Below are 16,931 nucleotides of genomic sequence, written 5' to 3' on the forward strand. Positions count from 1 at the left end.
TGCTGCATAATAATAAAACCCTCAGTTGTTGCACCATTTTTCCCAAGTTGGGTTTTTCCAGGGACATTTGTCCAAAAATAACTATGTAAATTTTATGTGGTGTGTAAGATTTTCTTAGTTTCCAACGCTATTTTCTTCCGCAATTTTATTTGTGAAAATTACAGTGTGGGTTATTTGATATTTGCCGTAGTAGACAACAAATAAAATTGTTAAATAAATTAATAATTAGAAAATTAATTTCTAGTTGTGATAGATTGAATTTTCACTTGGTATTAGAGCGTGAGTGATCAACTGGGAAACTTAGAAGCGAAGAGGAAAATTTCATTGCTCAGAGGGAGCCGCACGATGAAATTTTCTAATGCTACGCAGTACCCAGACAGGCAGGTTGAATTGTTGGGCAAGAGTTCGATTTTCAGTTGCCAGGTTGTAGAAAATTCGATTTGCCCAGAAGAGTGATTCCAGCAGTCAGAGGGAGCAACAGTAGCTCAGATTTTCGATGAGTAGATTTCTGGTTAGATGTAGAGGTTTTGCAATAAAAGAATCAACGTCGGGTGGAAGAGAAATTGCACACATAGGAGGCTTCTTTCAGAGGGTTTCTAGCCAAGAAATCTGCTTTTCCCAGTTGCAAGTGGCAATATTAGCTAGCAGAACTGAGCATTCTAGGAGGGAGTGTGAGTAGCAGAGCAACAACCAAGCAGAGGAAAGAGGGAGTTTCCAGATCAGTCATAGATGGCCACAACTGGGCTTAGAGATCATGATAGGTTGGAGGGTGCCTCCTACTACGTCATCTGGAAGGCTAGGATGTCCTTCGTTCTAGACAAATATGGCCTGAAAGTCTATATAGATAATGTGATAGCAATTCCCCAAGATGCAAATCAACTCAAGGAATACAGGAAGGAGATGGCAAAGGCAAAGCGGTTGATCTTGGATGGAGTACGAGACCATATAATCTCGCATATATCTGGCAAAGATACTACCAAATAGATGTGGGATGCTCTCCCCAGCTATATTAGGGTACTTCTGAGCAACTTAAGATGTTCCTGGAAGAAAAGTTGAGATGCATTAGGATGCAAAAGGGGTAAGGCATAGATCCCTTCTTCACTAGGATTCAGGAGGTCCGAGATCAACTTGCAGTTGTTGGGGCAATGCCTAAACCATCAGAGCTAGTACAGTTGGCACTGAACAATGTCTCAGAGGATTGGCAAGTCTTTGTCCAAAGTATATTGGGCAGAGACACGCTACCAGGATGGGACAAGATGTGGTCTGACTTACAGCAAGAGGAATTGAGGTAATCTTTGCTTAAGTGCTCCATCAATGGCAGCAGTAACCGTAGATCGAAGGTTGTAAAGGAGGAGGAGAATTTGGCCCTGGCATCTAAGGGTCCTAGTGAGGGGTAGGACTCGGGAGGGGTAGAAGAAGAAGAAGAAAGACCTATCAAAGGTCAAGTGCTTTAGGTGTGTTGAGCTCGGTCACTACAGTAACTAGTGTCCTCGCAGGAAGAAGGACAAGCAGGACCAACAAACAGCGTCAACAGAGATCGACAAGATGTCCTCTAGGTTGTAGGACACGTTTGCGATGTTTGCAAATATACCTCCAGGAGTGAGGTGGGGTGATTTGGTATTGTAGCCCTAGAGAGTTATAGCCTTGGACAGGGTCCATAGAGGAGTCCACCTCATGGATCATTACTTGGCTACGAGGGTCCACAATATTCAGTAGCAGGATGGATTAGTGTCAGAGATGTAGTCAGATTTTGAGTGACAGTGGAAGACTAGTAGCAGTTAGGTGTTGGAGAGCGTAGTGCAGAGTCAGCAGCAAAGCAAATTCCTTGGTGGACAGTGCAATGCTAGTAGTAGTCAGATACTTGGGAGACAGATGCATCATACTGAACACAATTGATTTAGTATTTCAGATGCTTCTCAGTTGCGGTTTTTGCAGTTGTAGCAACAACATATGAGAGGGAGTTGCAGTACAGATGCAGATTTAGCAGTGGTATGGCAGTGTCAATAGCAACACAGATGCATCATTAGAGTTGCGCAGTGGTTGGTGAGCAGCAACAGCCAAACATCAGCAGTGTGACAGAGGATGATGTAGAGACAAGGTGTTGTGGTAGAGTGTGCAACACTATAACACATTCCTCACTAAGAGGGAGTTTTAGTTTTCTTAGCATCAGATGTATTCTAGCCATGACATTTGGTGGATAAGCTAGAATACATGAGATCTCCATAACCCATAAATCGTTTTTGGAAATTCCACTTAGAGATGACTAAATTAGATTATTAACCTATTTTTTAATGTTTCCTAAGTCTGAACTTTGGAAAATTGGTTAATTAATCAGAATTAATTAAGACAAGGTGAGAATTCTCTAGAAACTGACACGGGTCGACTCTCATATGATCCTACCCATTGATTAAGATTTAATCTTGGTTGTTGGTGCTCCAACAGAGAATTATAAGAAGAAGTCGATGGGCACTTGGAGAATACACTAGAGTAGTTCGATTTCCTTGGTAAATTGATTTCCAGAGAGCCAACAGTGCTGGAAGAGTTTGAGCTTCAATAGGGAAGCAAAAACAGTGAGGGGTAGAGACAGTGAGCCAAAGGAAGGTTTCCATATCTGGTGAAGTGCATTGTAGAGAAAGGCATAGGTTTCTCTAGGAAGCTTTGCAGAGGCTTTAGTAGGCAGTTTGATTTGTTGAGAAAGGAAGATGTCTTCAGTTCCAGAGGTTAGGAAGGAGTGTCGGAGAAGCATTTTCCCAGTCAGCAGCAGGGAAGACAACTTGATTAGCAGACGATTCGGGCAACACGTGTGGTAGGCAGCTTCAGCTTGGTGCAGGGCCTACACAAACCCAGTTGGACGACTTGCTTTTCAGAGGTAGTCCTGTGCCAGAATTGCCCAGAGTGAGTGTAAATTCCCTCTAGCTATTTTTTGCCAGTAATTTCTCTGCAGGATAGCCAGATTTTGGCATCTAGATTATTATACTCATAAATTTTCATTGCTGCATAATAATAAAACCCTCAGTTGTTGCACTGGTTTTCCCAAGTTGGATTTTTCCGAGGAAATTTGTTCAAAAATAACTGTGTAAATTTTATGTGCGCTAGATTTTCTCAATTTCCAGCGCTATTTTCTTCCACAGTTTTATTTGTGAAAAACACAGTGTGAGTTATTTGATATTTGTCGTAGTATATGACAAATAAAATTGTTAAATAAATTAAAACAATTAGGAAAATAATTTCCAGTTGTTGTGATAGATGGAATTTTCACATCTTCCTCTCTGTAATGCACTTGTTGGATCTGGAAAGTCGTCCTTCAGTCTCACTACCCCTGTCCCTCTTTGTCTTTGCTTCCTAAAGCTCGAACTCTTTCGAGAACTACTGGCTCTATGGAAATTTGAACTCTCTAAGGAAATCGAACACCACAAATATGTTCTCCATTTACCCATCAACTTCTTCTTATAATGTTCTGTTGAACCTCCAAAAACTAAGATTAAAACTTAATCAAGGGCTAAGATCATATCAGAGTCGATCTATGTCAATTTCTAGATGGTTCACACCTCATCTCAATTAATGTTGATTAATTAACAAGATTTCCTAAGTTTTGACTTGGGAAATATTAAAAAACAAGCTAATAATCTAATTGGGACACTTCTAGGTGGAATTTCCATAAACGATTTTTGGGTTATGGAGAACTCAAGTGTTTTAATCTCTCCACAACCCAGAAATCGTTTATGGAAATTCCACCTAGAATTGTCTCCCTCTTAGCGAGGAAGGTATTCTTGCGCTGCACCACTGCTGCTACAACACCCTGTCTCTGTATAACCCCTCTGTCATGCTGTTGATCTCCGACCACTGTGACTAACTGCCACTGCCCACCAACCACTGCGCAACTCTAATGTTGCATCTGTGTTGCTGCTGACACTATTGTACTGCTGCCAACTCTGCATCTACACTTCAACTCCTCATCTGTTGCTGTTGCAACTACAACTATTGCAACTGAGAAGCATCCAAAATACTGAATCACCTGTGTTTGCTGCATTTGTCTCCCAAGTCTTGATTTCTAATAGCCTCTGCACTGTCACTGAATAATTTGCGCTGCTGCTGACTCTGCACTGCTGCTGACTTTGCACTGTGCTACTCTGCACTGCTGCCAACTCTGCACTACGCTCCACAACACCTGACTGCTACTAGTCCGCAATTGTCACTCTGGAATATAACTACATCAACTAACACTGATCCTTCTTCCTACTGAATATTTTGGGCTCCCATAGTCAGGTAATGATCCATGAGGTGGACTCCTCAATGGACCTTGCCCATGTTTGCAACTCTCTGGGACTATAGCTCCATATCGCCCCACCTCTCTCCTAGAGGTATGACTGCAAACATCGCAAACTCTTCCTCTAGTCTGGAGGACAACTTGTTTATCTCAGCAAGTGTTGTTGCTTTGTCTTGCTTCTCCTACTTATCTTTCTCCCTGAGAGGACTCTACGTATTGTAGTGGCCAAGCTCACCACATCTGAAGAACTTGACCTTTGACATGTCCTTCTTCTTCTTCTTTTCTACTTGCCCCTGACTAGGACCCTTGGATGCTAGGGCCACTTTCTCCTCTTCTCACTCTTCATGCCCTTGCTGCTTCCGCTGATGGTACTCTTCAATAGAGCATGCCTCAAACCAACTGTTGTAGATCATCCCACATCTTGTCCCATCTTGGCAATGTGTCTCTTCCCAAGATACTTTGGACAAGCACTTGCCAATTCTCCGAGACACTGTTTAGTGCCAGTCGTACAAGCTCTGAGGAAGGGATCTATGCCTTCACCCTCCCGCATCTTGTTACTTCTCAACTTTTCATGGAAAAACATCTTCCGCTACTTGGAAAAACTTTGATATAGCATGGAGAGAGCATCCCACATCTCTTGGCAGCCCCTTTGCTAGCTACATGTGATACTATATGATCTCGAACTCCATCCAAGATCATCTGCTTCGCCTTCGCCATTTCTTTTTTGTACTCCTTCAACTGATCGACATCCTAGGTTACTGCTATGACATATTCTGCATAGGTCTTCAGACCATCCTCGTCAAGAAGAAAGGACATTTTGGCCTTCCAAATGACATAGTTGGAGGCACCATCTAATTTGTCTTGATCTCTTAGCCTAATTGTGGCCATCTCGAATCTGTCGAAAAATCCCTCTTTCCCTCTGCTTGGCTGCTGGATCTACTACTCATGGTCTCTTCTGGAGTGAGAAGATCTACTCACAACTACTGCCAATTTGTAATTGGAAAAATTAGATCTCTGAAACTCGAGATCGCTTGAGAGAAATTTTTCCTTTGTGTGTGCTCTTCTCTTCCACCCAGCGCTGATTCTGCTATTGCAAACTGCTGCAAAACCCCTTCTGCTCCCAACCAAGGAATCTTCTTATCGAAAATCTGAGTTGTTGTCGCTCCCTCTACCTGCTAGAATTACTTTTCTAGACAAATTGAATTTTCCTGCAACTACAACTAGAAGAATGGAACCCTTGCCCAACAATTCACAATGCCTGGCTAGGCACTGTGCAACCCTTGAAAATTTCAGCCTGCTGCTCCCTCTGAACCGCAAAATTTTATTCTCCCACCTCTGAGCTTCCCTGTCAGATCAATCATGCTCTGATAGCATGTGAAAATTTCAATATTGAAATCCTATTGCAGCAACTGGAAATTATTCTTCTAATTGTTAATTAATTTAACAATTTATTTGTTACAACAAATACCAAATAAACCACACTGCAACCTTCACAAATAAAACTGTGGAAAGTAGTAGCGCTGGAAACTAAGAAATGCTAGCACACACAAAAATTTGACAGTTATTTCTAGAGAAAAGTCCTCGGAAAAACCCAACTTGGGAAAACTGGTGGAACAACTGAGGGTTTTATTATTATTATGTAACAGTGAGAAATTTTGAGTAGAACTGGATGTTGAAATTTGACAATCCTACAAAGAAAAATACTGGCAAAACTCTAGTGAGGTTTTTTCCTCTACCCACAGGAAAATTCGAGCTCTGACTGCAACTCCAAGTGAGTCGTCCAAACTTCTTCTACGCAAGCCTATGTCACCCTAGTGCAATCCCTTCCACGGTCAACCTGAATCAGTTGCTACTGAAGCCCTCTAGTCTGGTGTTGATTGGGAAAATGTCTTTCCTGGCCTCTGGAATGGCTTTCCAACCTCTGGAACTGAAACTCTATTTTTCCCTAGTAGAATCGAACTACCTCTAGAGGCTTTTGCACAACCTTTGCATCAGCCTTACTACGGCTATCTTTGCCTCTTTGCAATGTACTCGCCGGATCTGGAAAATCTTCCTCCGACCTCACTATCCCTGCCACTCTCTGTCTTTGCTTCCTTTCTGAAAATCGAACTCTTCCAACAAATACTGGCTCTCTGGAAAATCGAACTCTCCAAGGAAATTGAACTTCACAAGTATGTTCTCCATTTACCCATCGACAACTTCTTATAATCTTCTGTTGGACCTCCAGCAACCAAGATTAAAACTTAATCAAGGGCCAAGTTCATATCGGAGTCGATTCGTGTCAGTTTCTAGATGATTCACATCTTATCTCAATTAATGATGATTAATTAACTAAATTTCCTAAGTTTAGACTTAAGAAATATCTAAAAATAGGCTAATAATCTAATTGAGACACTTCTAGGTGGAATTTGTAGAAACGATGTATGGATTATGGAGAACTCATGTGTTTTAGGCTGTTCAGAAAGTTTCGAGACTAAAACACCTCTGATGCTACAAAAACTAACAAACGATGCTACATCCTCATCCTTCGACTTCTTCATGTTGTACAACTTGTTTCTTATAATGACATATTTTGGCCTGTTGTACTTACCAAATACACATTCACTAGCTTGTCATACATGGCCTTGGAAGTTTTTAGATTGGCAACAAATGGAACAAGAGAATCCTTAATTGATTTAACTACGATCCTTTGAGCTCTTACTTCCCCTTGCTTGTACTTTTCTATTTCTTGAGTCTTATCCTTTTCAGGTTCAGTAACTTCCCCAATAACATATCCCATTACTTCTTGTTCTGTGAGTATCAAGTCAATCCTTTTCTTCCATGCTAAATAGTTCGAAGCCCCAACAAGCTTATTGCTCTCCTTGTAGAAAGAAGCCATACGACTTGAAGATTTAGACATAATGTAATAATATGTTACTTGATATTATGATTCGCCTTAATGTTGTCTCCAACCTTCTTGATTCTTTTCAAGACCTTTGGAGAGTTCTTGATGATGTCCTTGAAAGATGTTACTTCAAATTCCTTCACCAAGAGCTTCCAAAATTGATTCCTTGCAAGATCAACATCCTCCTTGTGAGATTGGTGTAGTCTTGATCTTCTTCAATGTGGAAAACCTATATTAGAAGGGCCTTCTACCAACGAGTCTTTAACCATATCCTTCAAGAGATAACTTTCCTTGCAGTCTCTTTCTTTCAGGCTTTGAGAGTTTCCAATCTTTTGATCAACAATCCTTTCTAGTGTCCTTCTAGTTTCCTTCCTTGTTTACCTTACTCTGATACCATGTTGGAAAACCGAGAATGACAACTTATTATTTGTAATGACCCACCTACATTACAAACAAAATGTGAATATTAGCAGGCATACGAGGCACCGATATGATAGCTACATATGCATGACCCGCATGTATTGCAATAGTATACATACTGGTTAATATTGGAAAATATCTATGCTTAAGTTAATAAATCGATTATCAAAGTAAATTTCTAACTCACCATAATATAAGATATATAGTGAATGGGGTCTTTTGACATATACTACCCGTATATATCTATATATATATATATATATACGATTAAGCCTTTAATCTAAGATATATATATATATATATATATATATATACAACAAAAATAATAAAATATAAATGAAATTTATTCGATATATAATTAAAATTTATTTATATGTTAAATATAAAGTGAACTATTAAAATTTATAAATAAAATAATTAACATATTTCACGAAATATTGTGTTAAACTAAACAAAAGAAAACCATAATGTAAAATCAATTCAATCAAAAGAAAGGTAATAAAGGTGGCAATCTCAATGAGTCACGTAATATATATATTCATGTAATATATGTATTCATTTAACGTAGGGAAGACAAAGAGACATTGCAGGTGGCAGATAATGAAGAGTAGTCGAGAAGATAATAGGCATGGGCGGTGGAGAGCTTGAGACGGTGGAAAGGAGCTTGTAAGGGAGTCGAAAGGGATTTTTGAAGCGAGGAGTTTTTTTTAGAATGGTTTGGGGGAAAATATAAAAGGAATTTACAACAGAGAGGCACATACAGACTGAGGATTACCGAGTCTTGATTGTTCTTGATGCTTTTGGGCACGGGGGTTAGAGTGTTGAAATTCTGAAATATTTAGAGTTGGGTACCAAGGTTGTGCCCTGTTTGGCAAGGAGGTTTTGGTCTTTTGGTAATGGGAGCAAATTTGAGACAACAACAATCCAAAAACAACTTCAAACAAAAGTTTAGGTAAGTACCTGCAAACGAATGGTTGAATTTTAGCTTCGATATTCCGAGTATAAATTTCATTAAAATTCTGTTAATTTTCCAAATTTTAGATATTCTGTGAATTATTAAATTTCAGTTATGAATTCACCGTTAATTTCAAATTTCATTTTATTACCTGAGTCAGGGCATTAAATATTGGTATCAAAACCAAGTTTTAAACCCTCAGGATCTTGCAGGCCCTACACGTACAATGTCTCGGAAACAATTCCTATAGTTTTCCATTTTTTTTTACTGTGTAGTACTGTATTTGTTCACAAAACTGCTGACCATTAGTTGAGCTTATCATGTGTGATGGGAATCGGTAACATAGAAAACGCATGGGTCTCACAAACTGGTATCACTGTCAAAGGAAAACGCTACATAAAATTCAAACAACTTCGTTGCATTTTACAGCATTTCAACCACCATTCCTTAGATGCTTGTAGTTCCAAGGAATGTTTTCAGTTTAAAGTCGTGACATATTGTCTGCAGCAAGTAGAATGTTGTCATATTTACTGGATATTGTTAGTTAAAGGCGAGCTGGAGGGCTGAGATGCTTGGGGAGGTGATGTAGCGATGAAGTTAATTATCATTAACAGAGCTTTAGTTACACCTGCAGGTGTCCAATTACACTTACAATTAGGATTACTAGAACTTTGATTTCCTTTAAATATTGAAATGAAATGAAATGATATTTGAAGGTCCACGAGACTAAAAATAATCTATGAGACCATTAGTTCCCTGTTTTTCTCTTTTTGCAATTCAATCCTTTTCCTATTCAAATTGATGATGAGCTGGCCCAACCTTCCAACAATCCTCTCGCTAGAAAGATAATGCCAAGAAACTGATTCTAACATGTTCTCATAACTTTCTCTCATGTCTTTGAATGCATCACATTCCAAAATGAAATGCTTTTCCGATTCCACAACCTCAAACGTGCAAAATGTACACACCCATTCTTCCCAAGCTTCTTTAGACCTTTTCCACCATCTTGTTTCACACCGAAGTTGATGTGAGTTGGTTTTTAATTGAGCAATAAGAACCTTTGCCCTCCACGAAATGCTAGCTCCAATGAACTCTTTTTGTTGTAGATAACACGTAGGGTTGAATTCCTCAATGTAATATTTCTTCTTTCTACCCAACTCTTTTCCCCATACCTTTTTACGAAACTTCTCCATAACAAAATCCTTTAGCTCCTTGCTATTTGTGGGACAGACATTGAGGTAGATATTTCATTTTTGCATCGTGTCTAGTTTTGAATAGATGGTCCAGATCTAAAATATTAAAAATATTTTCTTCTGAAAATTTGAGGGATAAAATTAAGAGTTTCAAAACTCAATCAACATAGTTTTCGTCATTTCAAAACCCATTATGAAGGGAATGGCCAAGTGTTTGATGCCTCCACTCCCTGGCCTGGCATTTAATACAACTAATTGTGCTTGCCTTATGTTTAGAATTCATTATTTTGCTACATAGTGGTAGTGTATTCCTTACGAATACGCTCTATTGATCGAATTCGTTCTATAAAAATTATACGATGTAAAAGATTTGGACCCGAGTCCCATTTTCCGAGTGCTTTTTCCAATGCCACGTTACCAACGAAGTCCACTGATTACATTCACAAACAAAGTGCCAAACCAGGGGAGGAGCTCACGTCGGAATCAACATAACTGAATTACTCTATGATGTGAAATTCAAACGTGATAATTCGTAATAATTCCCACAAAAAGTCATGAAAATTTGATTGATTTATTAGTATATCATATATATCTACAAACTGTTGGCTGTTTTGGTTTAGGTCATATGCTTGTACGTTAGGAACGGTTGGGGATTAATTTGGCATTAGGGTAAAACATTTTTTTTAAATGTATTTACGTAATATTATTAATAATTATTATCCTGATATGTATACAATATGATACGTAACATTATTTGTTATATATTTGCAAAATATATATATAAGTTTCATTGCTTTACAAAATGTTATATACTGCAACATTTACATTATATACATTATTGTTATATTATTACAATATATACATTATTTTCATTATATATTGATTTTAATGAATAGACTATAAAATAATAATAATATTCTAGGTTATTTAAATATAAATATAAAGAAGATAAAATATATGAAAAATTTAATAATGAAAATGAAATATTATAAAAATCTAGTGTGGGTTGAATGAAGGACTTAACATTTGTTAAGAAGTTTTATCCATTATTTTTAGGGGTTTTATCATATATTTTTGTGATAGAATATTTAAGGGGTTTTATCATATTTTAATGAGAGAATGAAGGGTATGATTTGGCAATTAATTTTAGATTCAATTTTATTTTCAAAAGGGTATGTGGAAATCTTATTTTGTTTTAGATTTCTATTGTTTTTTATAATGAAAGATTGATTTATTTAACTTTAAACATTGCAATTTTGTAGATGGTTGATTGGCAATCATGTAAAGAGTGGCTAGTTGGGTCAATGAAAGTGATGCATTGTTAACATTTTCACTAAGTTCAAATTTTTAAATGTCTTCACTAAGTTCAAAACTTTACAATGATATACTCGTGTTTGCGTTCATTTAAAAAAAAAACTGGGGTTGTGATTGTATTGTTGAACATATTAATACAAAATATATTTAGCAAACTTGATTATATATTATCCGTTCCATCATGATAACATATTTTTGATGTTTTCAATTAGCTCCTTTATATCTTACTTCGGTATCAATGTATTAAATCTTGTAAGTGCTAATGAGAGTGATTGGTCTCTTCTATTTTTCCATTTGCATTGTTTTCAACGTAGAGTTGCTTATACCAACATAAAGTGAAATTATTTAAAAAAATAAAAATAAAAAATGGAAATTATTGTTGCATTTAGGACTAGAAAATGCTAGGCAGGTATTTGGAAGACCTATGCATTTTAATAAGTATTATTACACTTCAGGATAGAACATCATGCATTAGGACAAGGAGGTAGCAATACCACCCTCCTTGACCTCAGTACCACTAAGACCTGCCTACAGGTAATAATTGCAGAAAACCTATACCCATATGTGAGCTTGAATTTACGAAATTGTATTTATTAAATCTAAATTGTACCTCAAGCTCCATAATCTTATTATGTGCCCAGGAAAAAGCTGCGATGGTAAAGACATATCAACGACAATGACGTCATTGGGCAACATTTCCATTGATAATGCCACCATCGTTGTCATCACCAACGTCGTCGCCATCACCATCACCACCACCGAGACCATCATCAACACCAATCGTTTCAACACCTGAGCTAACTATTATAATGCGCTCATTGGAAGCCATTTTGGAAACACTAAAAGCGTTGCCCATAGTTAATACCAAGGAAGAGAAACCATACCTTGGGGAAAGAAACCCAGAGGAGCCCAAAGGTTCTGATTATAGACAACCGAAGGGATATATTTCTACGAAGCTGCAGAAGATTAAACTCCCAGAATTTTTAGGAGGGCGAGCTGGAGATCATGTTGAAACATGGCTAGAAGGAATGAATAAATGTTTTGCGCTAAGAGAGTACTCTTCTACCTCCAAGACAAAGATTGCTATATTTCAGTTAAGGGAAAGTGCCTTGATTTGGAGGGGAAATATGGAAAAGCAATTACACCTCACAATGGATAATGTCCCTTGGGAGTTGTTCGAGGAAAGGTTCCATGCTAAATACTTACCACCTTACTTTTAAGAGTAGCAAGCCAAAGCTTTCCATACGTTAGTCCAAGCTAACAAAACAGTGGAAGAATATGAAATAAGATTTATGGAGCTTATGAAATACGTTCCTTATCTTGATACTGATGAACGTCAAGCTAAGCACTTTGTTTATGGACTAAATCCTTGAATCAGGGCCATGGTTAGAATGTGAAAGCCACTATCAATAATAGAGGCATTTGAATGTGGCCGTTATGCAGAGGAACATGTAGGAATCAAAAGAGATGTCGGATCAACAAGACCCCCACAACCAGGATTTCTAGGGAAGACTCCCTAGAACTTCTTCAAGGGGAGTAGCTCAAGACCACCTACTTATGGTAATAGATTTACCCTGAGAGGAGTAGGAGCAAGAGCTCCCATGACAGTTAATACTATATCTGCTGAATCATCAAACACAAGTCAGTGAAAATATCGAGGAACTAATAATAGAAGAAGAAGTGCGAGAGGAAGTAGCGTAAGAGGGTCAAACTCTTTTTTTAGAAACTCACAATCTGACTCAAGGGGATCATTCCAAGTTAATTGTTGGGGATGTGGAGGACCGCATTTACGACGTGATTGTTCGGGAGCCTCGTCGGGTATAATGCATAGAGCAGGGAAAGAGCCATCATCAAATACCCAAGGCAATCATAGAATCCATGCAATAGTCAAAAACAACTAGGCAGAACATCAGTCCACTGTACTGGAATCCTCAGGTACTATTAATGGCATAAAACTCAAAATCTTATTTGAGGTTGGTGCTACTAATAGTTTCATTTCGTCATATGCATTAAATAAATGTGGGTTGGCATCCCGCAAGCAAAACGATTTCAGACAGGTGGAAATGGCTTCAGTGTGAAAATTCGAGAATCCTACCCGAATCAACTACTGCAGCAATTGATTAAACTTCTCCTATCCTTTAATTACTGAAACTAATTATCTATTGCTTCACAACAAATATCGAAGTTAATACAACTGCAACCTTCACTTAATTAATTAATTTGCCCAAAACATGAGAAGAACAATAGAGAAAAAGTCACACAAGTGACACATTATTTTTTTGGACAAATGGCCCCGAAAAAACCCAATGTGGGAAAACTAGTGCAACAACTCTGAGGGTTTATATTATTAAGCAGTAGTTTCTAAATACAACTCTGGATGCCCTTCCAATAATCTAGTTACAGAGAAAATAAACTGGCAGAAAAACTTAGTGAGATTACCTCACTCTACCCGGCAATTCCCAGCTGTTCCAGCAGCTGAACCAATTGTCCCCGACTATCTCTGCACTAGCCCTGTGCAGACCCTACGTCAACTCAACTCGGAAATGTTTTCCCTATTGAGCAGTTTCAGCCCTCCTGACTCAGAAATGTCAGCTTCCTCAACAAACTTGGACTTCTGCGCTGAACACTGCACAACTTCTGCGTGAGCTCTCCTGGCTCAACGTCAAGCTTTGCATGGGCCCTTCTGGCCCAGCGTCAACCCCTCCTGGGTTTGCGCTGCCTCCTCCTGGTGTCTCTCCACCTCTCTGTTGTGTATCCTGGGCTCTGGAGAAGATACTCCAAACCAACTATCCCTGCCCCTCACTGCAACAACTCACTATCGAAATTCTCTCGGCACCTCCTCTGCTCTGCTTCAAAAAATCGAACTTTCTAACTCTGTGTGTGTTTCCAAGTGACCCTCAAGCCTCCTTAAATAATCTCCTTGTTGACATTCAACGACCCAGATTAGAAGCTAATCAATGACTAAGATCATTTCTGCTTGATCCTTGTCTTCTTCTAAAAGTTACATCCACAGTTTATATTAATACTCTTTAATTATTTTATTTTCTCAAGTGTAGACTTAGGGTCCCTTTAAAAATAATTAATTATTTTAATACAACTGTTTATGGGTGAAATTTCCCAAAACATTTTCTGGGTTCTTTGGAATACATGTGCCTAAGCCTCTTTGCAAAATTTGAGACTTAGAGCACATCTGACACTACCAGAAATTAACACTCCCTCTTAGCAAGGGATGTGCTCTAGTAATGCCTTCAATCTGAAGCATCACACTGACTTCATAACATCGTCCTATGCACTGTTGATGTTTGACATGTTGTCCATCAATTGTTGCGCAAGTGCTGCCTCTGTAGTGCTGCTGACCCTGCCAGTGTTAACACTGCATCCGCACTGCAACTCCCTCTGAAATTTTGCATTTGTGTTGTTGCTGGCATTGCCACTGCACTGCAAATTGTTGTTGCTACTCCATCAGCAATGGAAAAGCATCCTAAATTACTAAACTAAATGTGTTCAGTATGATACCATGTGAATGTAGGAGCCTGACTAGTGCTAGTCTCTGCGTTGACCCTCTGAATCTATTGTGCTGCTACTAACTACTACTTTGTGCCATCTGCACTGTTGCCAACTCTGCTCTGCGCTACTCAATCTCTGGCACTCCTAGCCACTGCAACTATCTCTACGACACTCCTTGGTACCATCTGACACTAGTACATCCTACTACTTCTGATCTGGGCTCCCGTAGCAAGGAATTGATCCAAGAGGTGGGTTTCTCAAGGATCTTGCCCATCTGTAGCTCCTTTGAACTATAGCTCCAAATCAGCCCACCTCCCTCTTGGAGGTATCTTGACTGTCATGGCGAACTCCTCCTCCTCGATCTTCGCGGGCGCAACCTTTGGATCGTGCTTCTCATCTTTGTCCTTCTTCCTGAGAGGACATTGAGTTTCATAGTGACCCATCTCACCACACCTGAAGCACTTTATCTTCGAGATGTCCTTCTTACGTCTCTGGTGCTCCTGCTATCCCTTCGATGCAAGCTCTGCATTCTCCTCCTCCTCCTTGGGCTTTGACCCATTGCTTCTGCTTCCGTCAAGCTTACACTTGACCAAGTCTCTCCTCAACGCCTCTTGTTTGAGATTTGCTCACATCTCATCCCAATTCGGCAAAGTCGCCCTGCCGAGGATACTCTAGACAAAGACTTGCCACTCATCTGAGACTAAATTGAGGGCTAGTCTAACCAACTCCGAGTCTTGCGGTGTAGACCCTGTTGACCACTATGTGTCAACGACCCATAGCAGTACACCCCCTTTTTTCGCAAAAGGGATAGCGCATGGTCAATGTGTCTATGTCGTTCAGCATTCATCATCAGCCTGATCATCATGTTATAATGTAAACCCATTCTGCATGTATATGATGTAAATAATCTCAGCAGATCCGTGTCATGTATGTAAAATCCTAAGTAAACTTACTTTTTTGGTGATGATATACATTCCGGGAGGTTTTTGTCTCACCGATCCATTCTCGGATGGTCGACAGAGATTTCCTTCAATCTTACCCCAAAGACAGAATGGATTTTGTCTCTGGAATCTTAGGCGAGTCCTAGTGTTCTAGATCGAGTCTATGTAAAAGTGATTTGGGAATAATCCTAACTATTTGGTTAGGTTATTTTATTACAAATTGTTTGGTTTGCTGGATTATATTCGTGTTGCAGAAATGGGTAGTTTGTGAGGGTCTTTTACAAATGAATTTTCCCCCTTATGATGTAAAATATATGAAAATTATGATGTAAAGTGTCTTGAGGGTTGAAAAAATATTTTATCTTCTCATCGGTTAATTAATTAAATTTTCTGGCAAAAAATTAAGTAAAATCCTAAGCCAGAAATTTAATTAATTCTAGGTCCTAGGTAAATTTAAATTTTCCAAAAGCAAAATTCGTTGGTCCTTAAAATTCAAATTTTAAAAGGTCCTGGGACTAAGGTAAATTAATTATTTTACTAAATTTTAAGCCCTTAGTCCCTAGGGGTTAAGTCAAAGTCAAATTTTTGAGGAAATTAACTCAAAATTTTTATTTTTGAATTAATTAAAATGCATTTAATGGAAAAATTCGAATTTCCTTAACAATTTAATATTTTGACGGATGAGATTAAAAGAAATTTTAATTCTCATCGACAGTCGAGATTGCTTTGACAATGATCACTTGAACTAGCTGTTGGAAGATTTATCTTGAAATAGGAGGTCATTTGTCAGTTTATCCATCCGATCTCTGAATCGTGTGCTAAAGCTAAAAGCTTTTGTGTAATCTTTTTTTGATAATAAAGAAAGACTTTGGGGTTAATTTTTTGCCAATGTTACTCTTCATGGAAATATTGTAAGATGTGTCATTTTCATGCATAAATTTCATTTTAGCCATTGATGATAGCTCCTGAAGAGTGATTTGAGTACTGGTATCTTGCTTAGTCGCTGGGGTTTAAGTGATAATCTAAATTTTGAATGTAATAGCAAGTATCTCTATTTATATGAATTTCACTATCATTTTCTCGCTCTATTTTAATGGTTGGATTCAGTTTTGCAGAAGAGTCTTGATTTTTAGATCATCGAGCGTTCGGGGAAGTTTTCAGTTGGACCAGCCAACTCTCGATTCATATTTTCTTAAGAGCCCAACTTGATTTGATCTCGGGCTTATCATAAGATTTTTATTGATGATGCATGAAGGGTTTTGAGCTAAGCACCTCATTTAAAATATAAAAAATTTAATGTTTATGTGCTAAATTAATAAATCTGGTTTTTGAGAACCTCAGTTTGTCAGATCTGGGAGCAGAGTTGGACTCACACTCGCCAGATCTGATAGATCTGCTATTCCTATGCATAGATCTATAAATTTTTGGGTTTTCTGACTTGGGTTTCTGG

At 38.4% G+C, this 16,931-nt stretch overlaps 1 protein-coding gene across 3 annotated transcripts in view; it reads left to right on the top strand.

Annotated features, from left to right (window-relative positions):
* The window catches only part of LOC149236472 (beta-amylase 2, chloroplastic-like), a 336,854-nt gene that overhangs the window by 245,693 nt on the left and 74,230 nt on the right, over positions 1-16,931 (top strand). Inside the window, exon 9 of one of the 3 annotated variants that reach the window (XM_089372394.1) lies at positions 16,597-16,736. The exons of 1 other annotated variant lie outside the window; for it this stretch is intronic. In XM_089372394.1, coding sequence (XP_089228520.1) covers positions 16,597-16,607 — 11 coding nt within the window. In that variant the 3' untranslated portion in view covers positions 16,608-16,736. Of the gene's footprint in view, positions 1-16,588; positions 16,737-16,931 lie in introns of those variants that run through there. One more of the 3 variants, XM_089372393.1, reaches the window with a different exon arrangement.

The sequence above is a fragment of the Pinus tabuliformis genome, chromosome 8, assembly GCF_031772625.1.
Source record: "Pinus tabuliformis cultivar Carrire ecotype Pingquan chromosome 8, CPIR1, whole genome shotgun sequence".
Taxonomy (NCBI): domain Eukaryota; kingdom Viridiplantae; phylum Streptophyta; class Pinopsida; order Pinales; family Pinaceae; genus Pinus; species Pinus tabuliformis.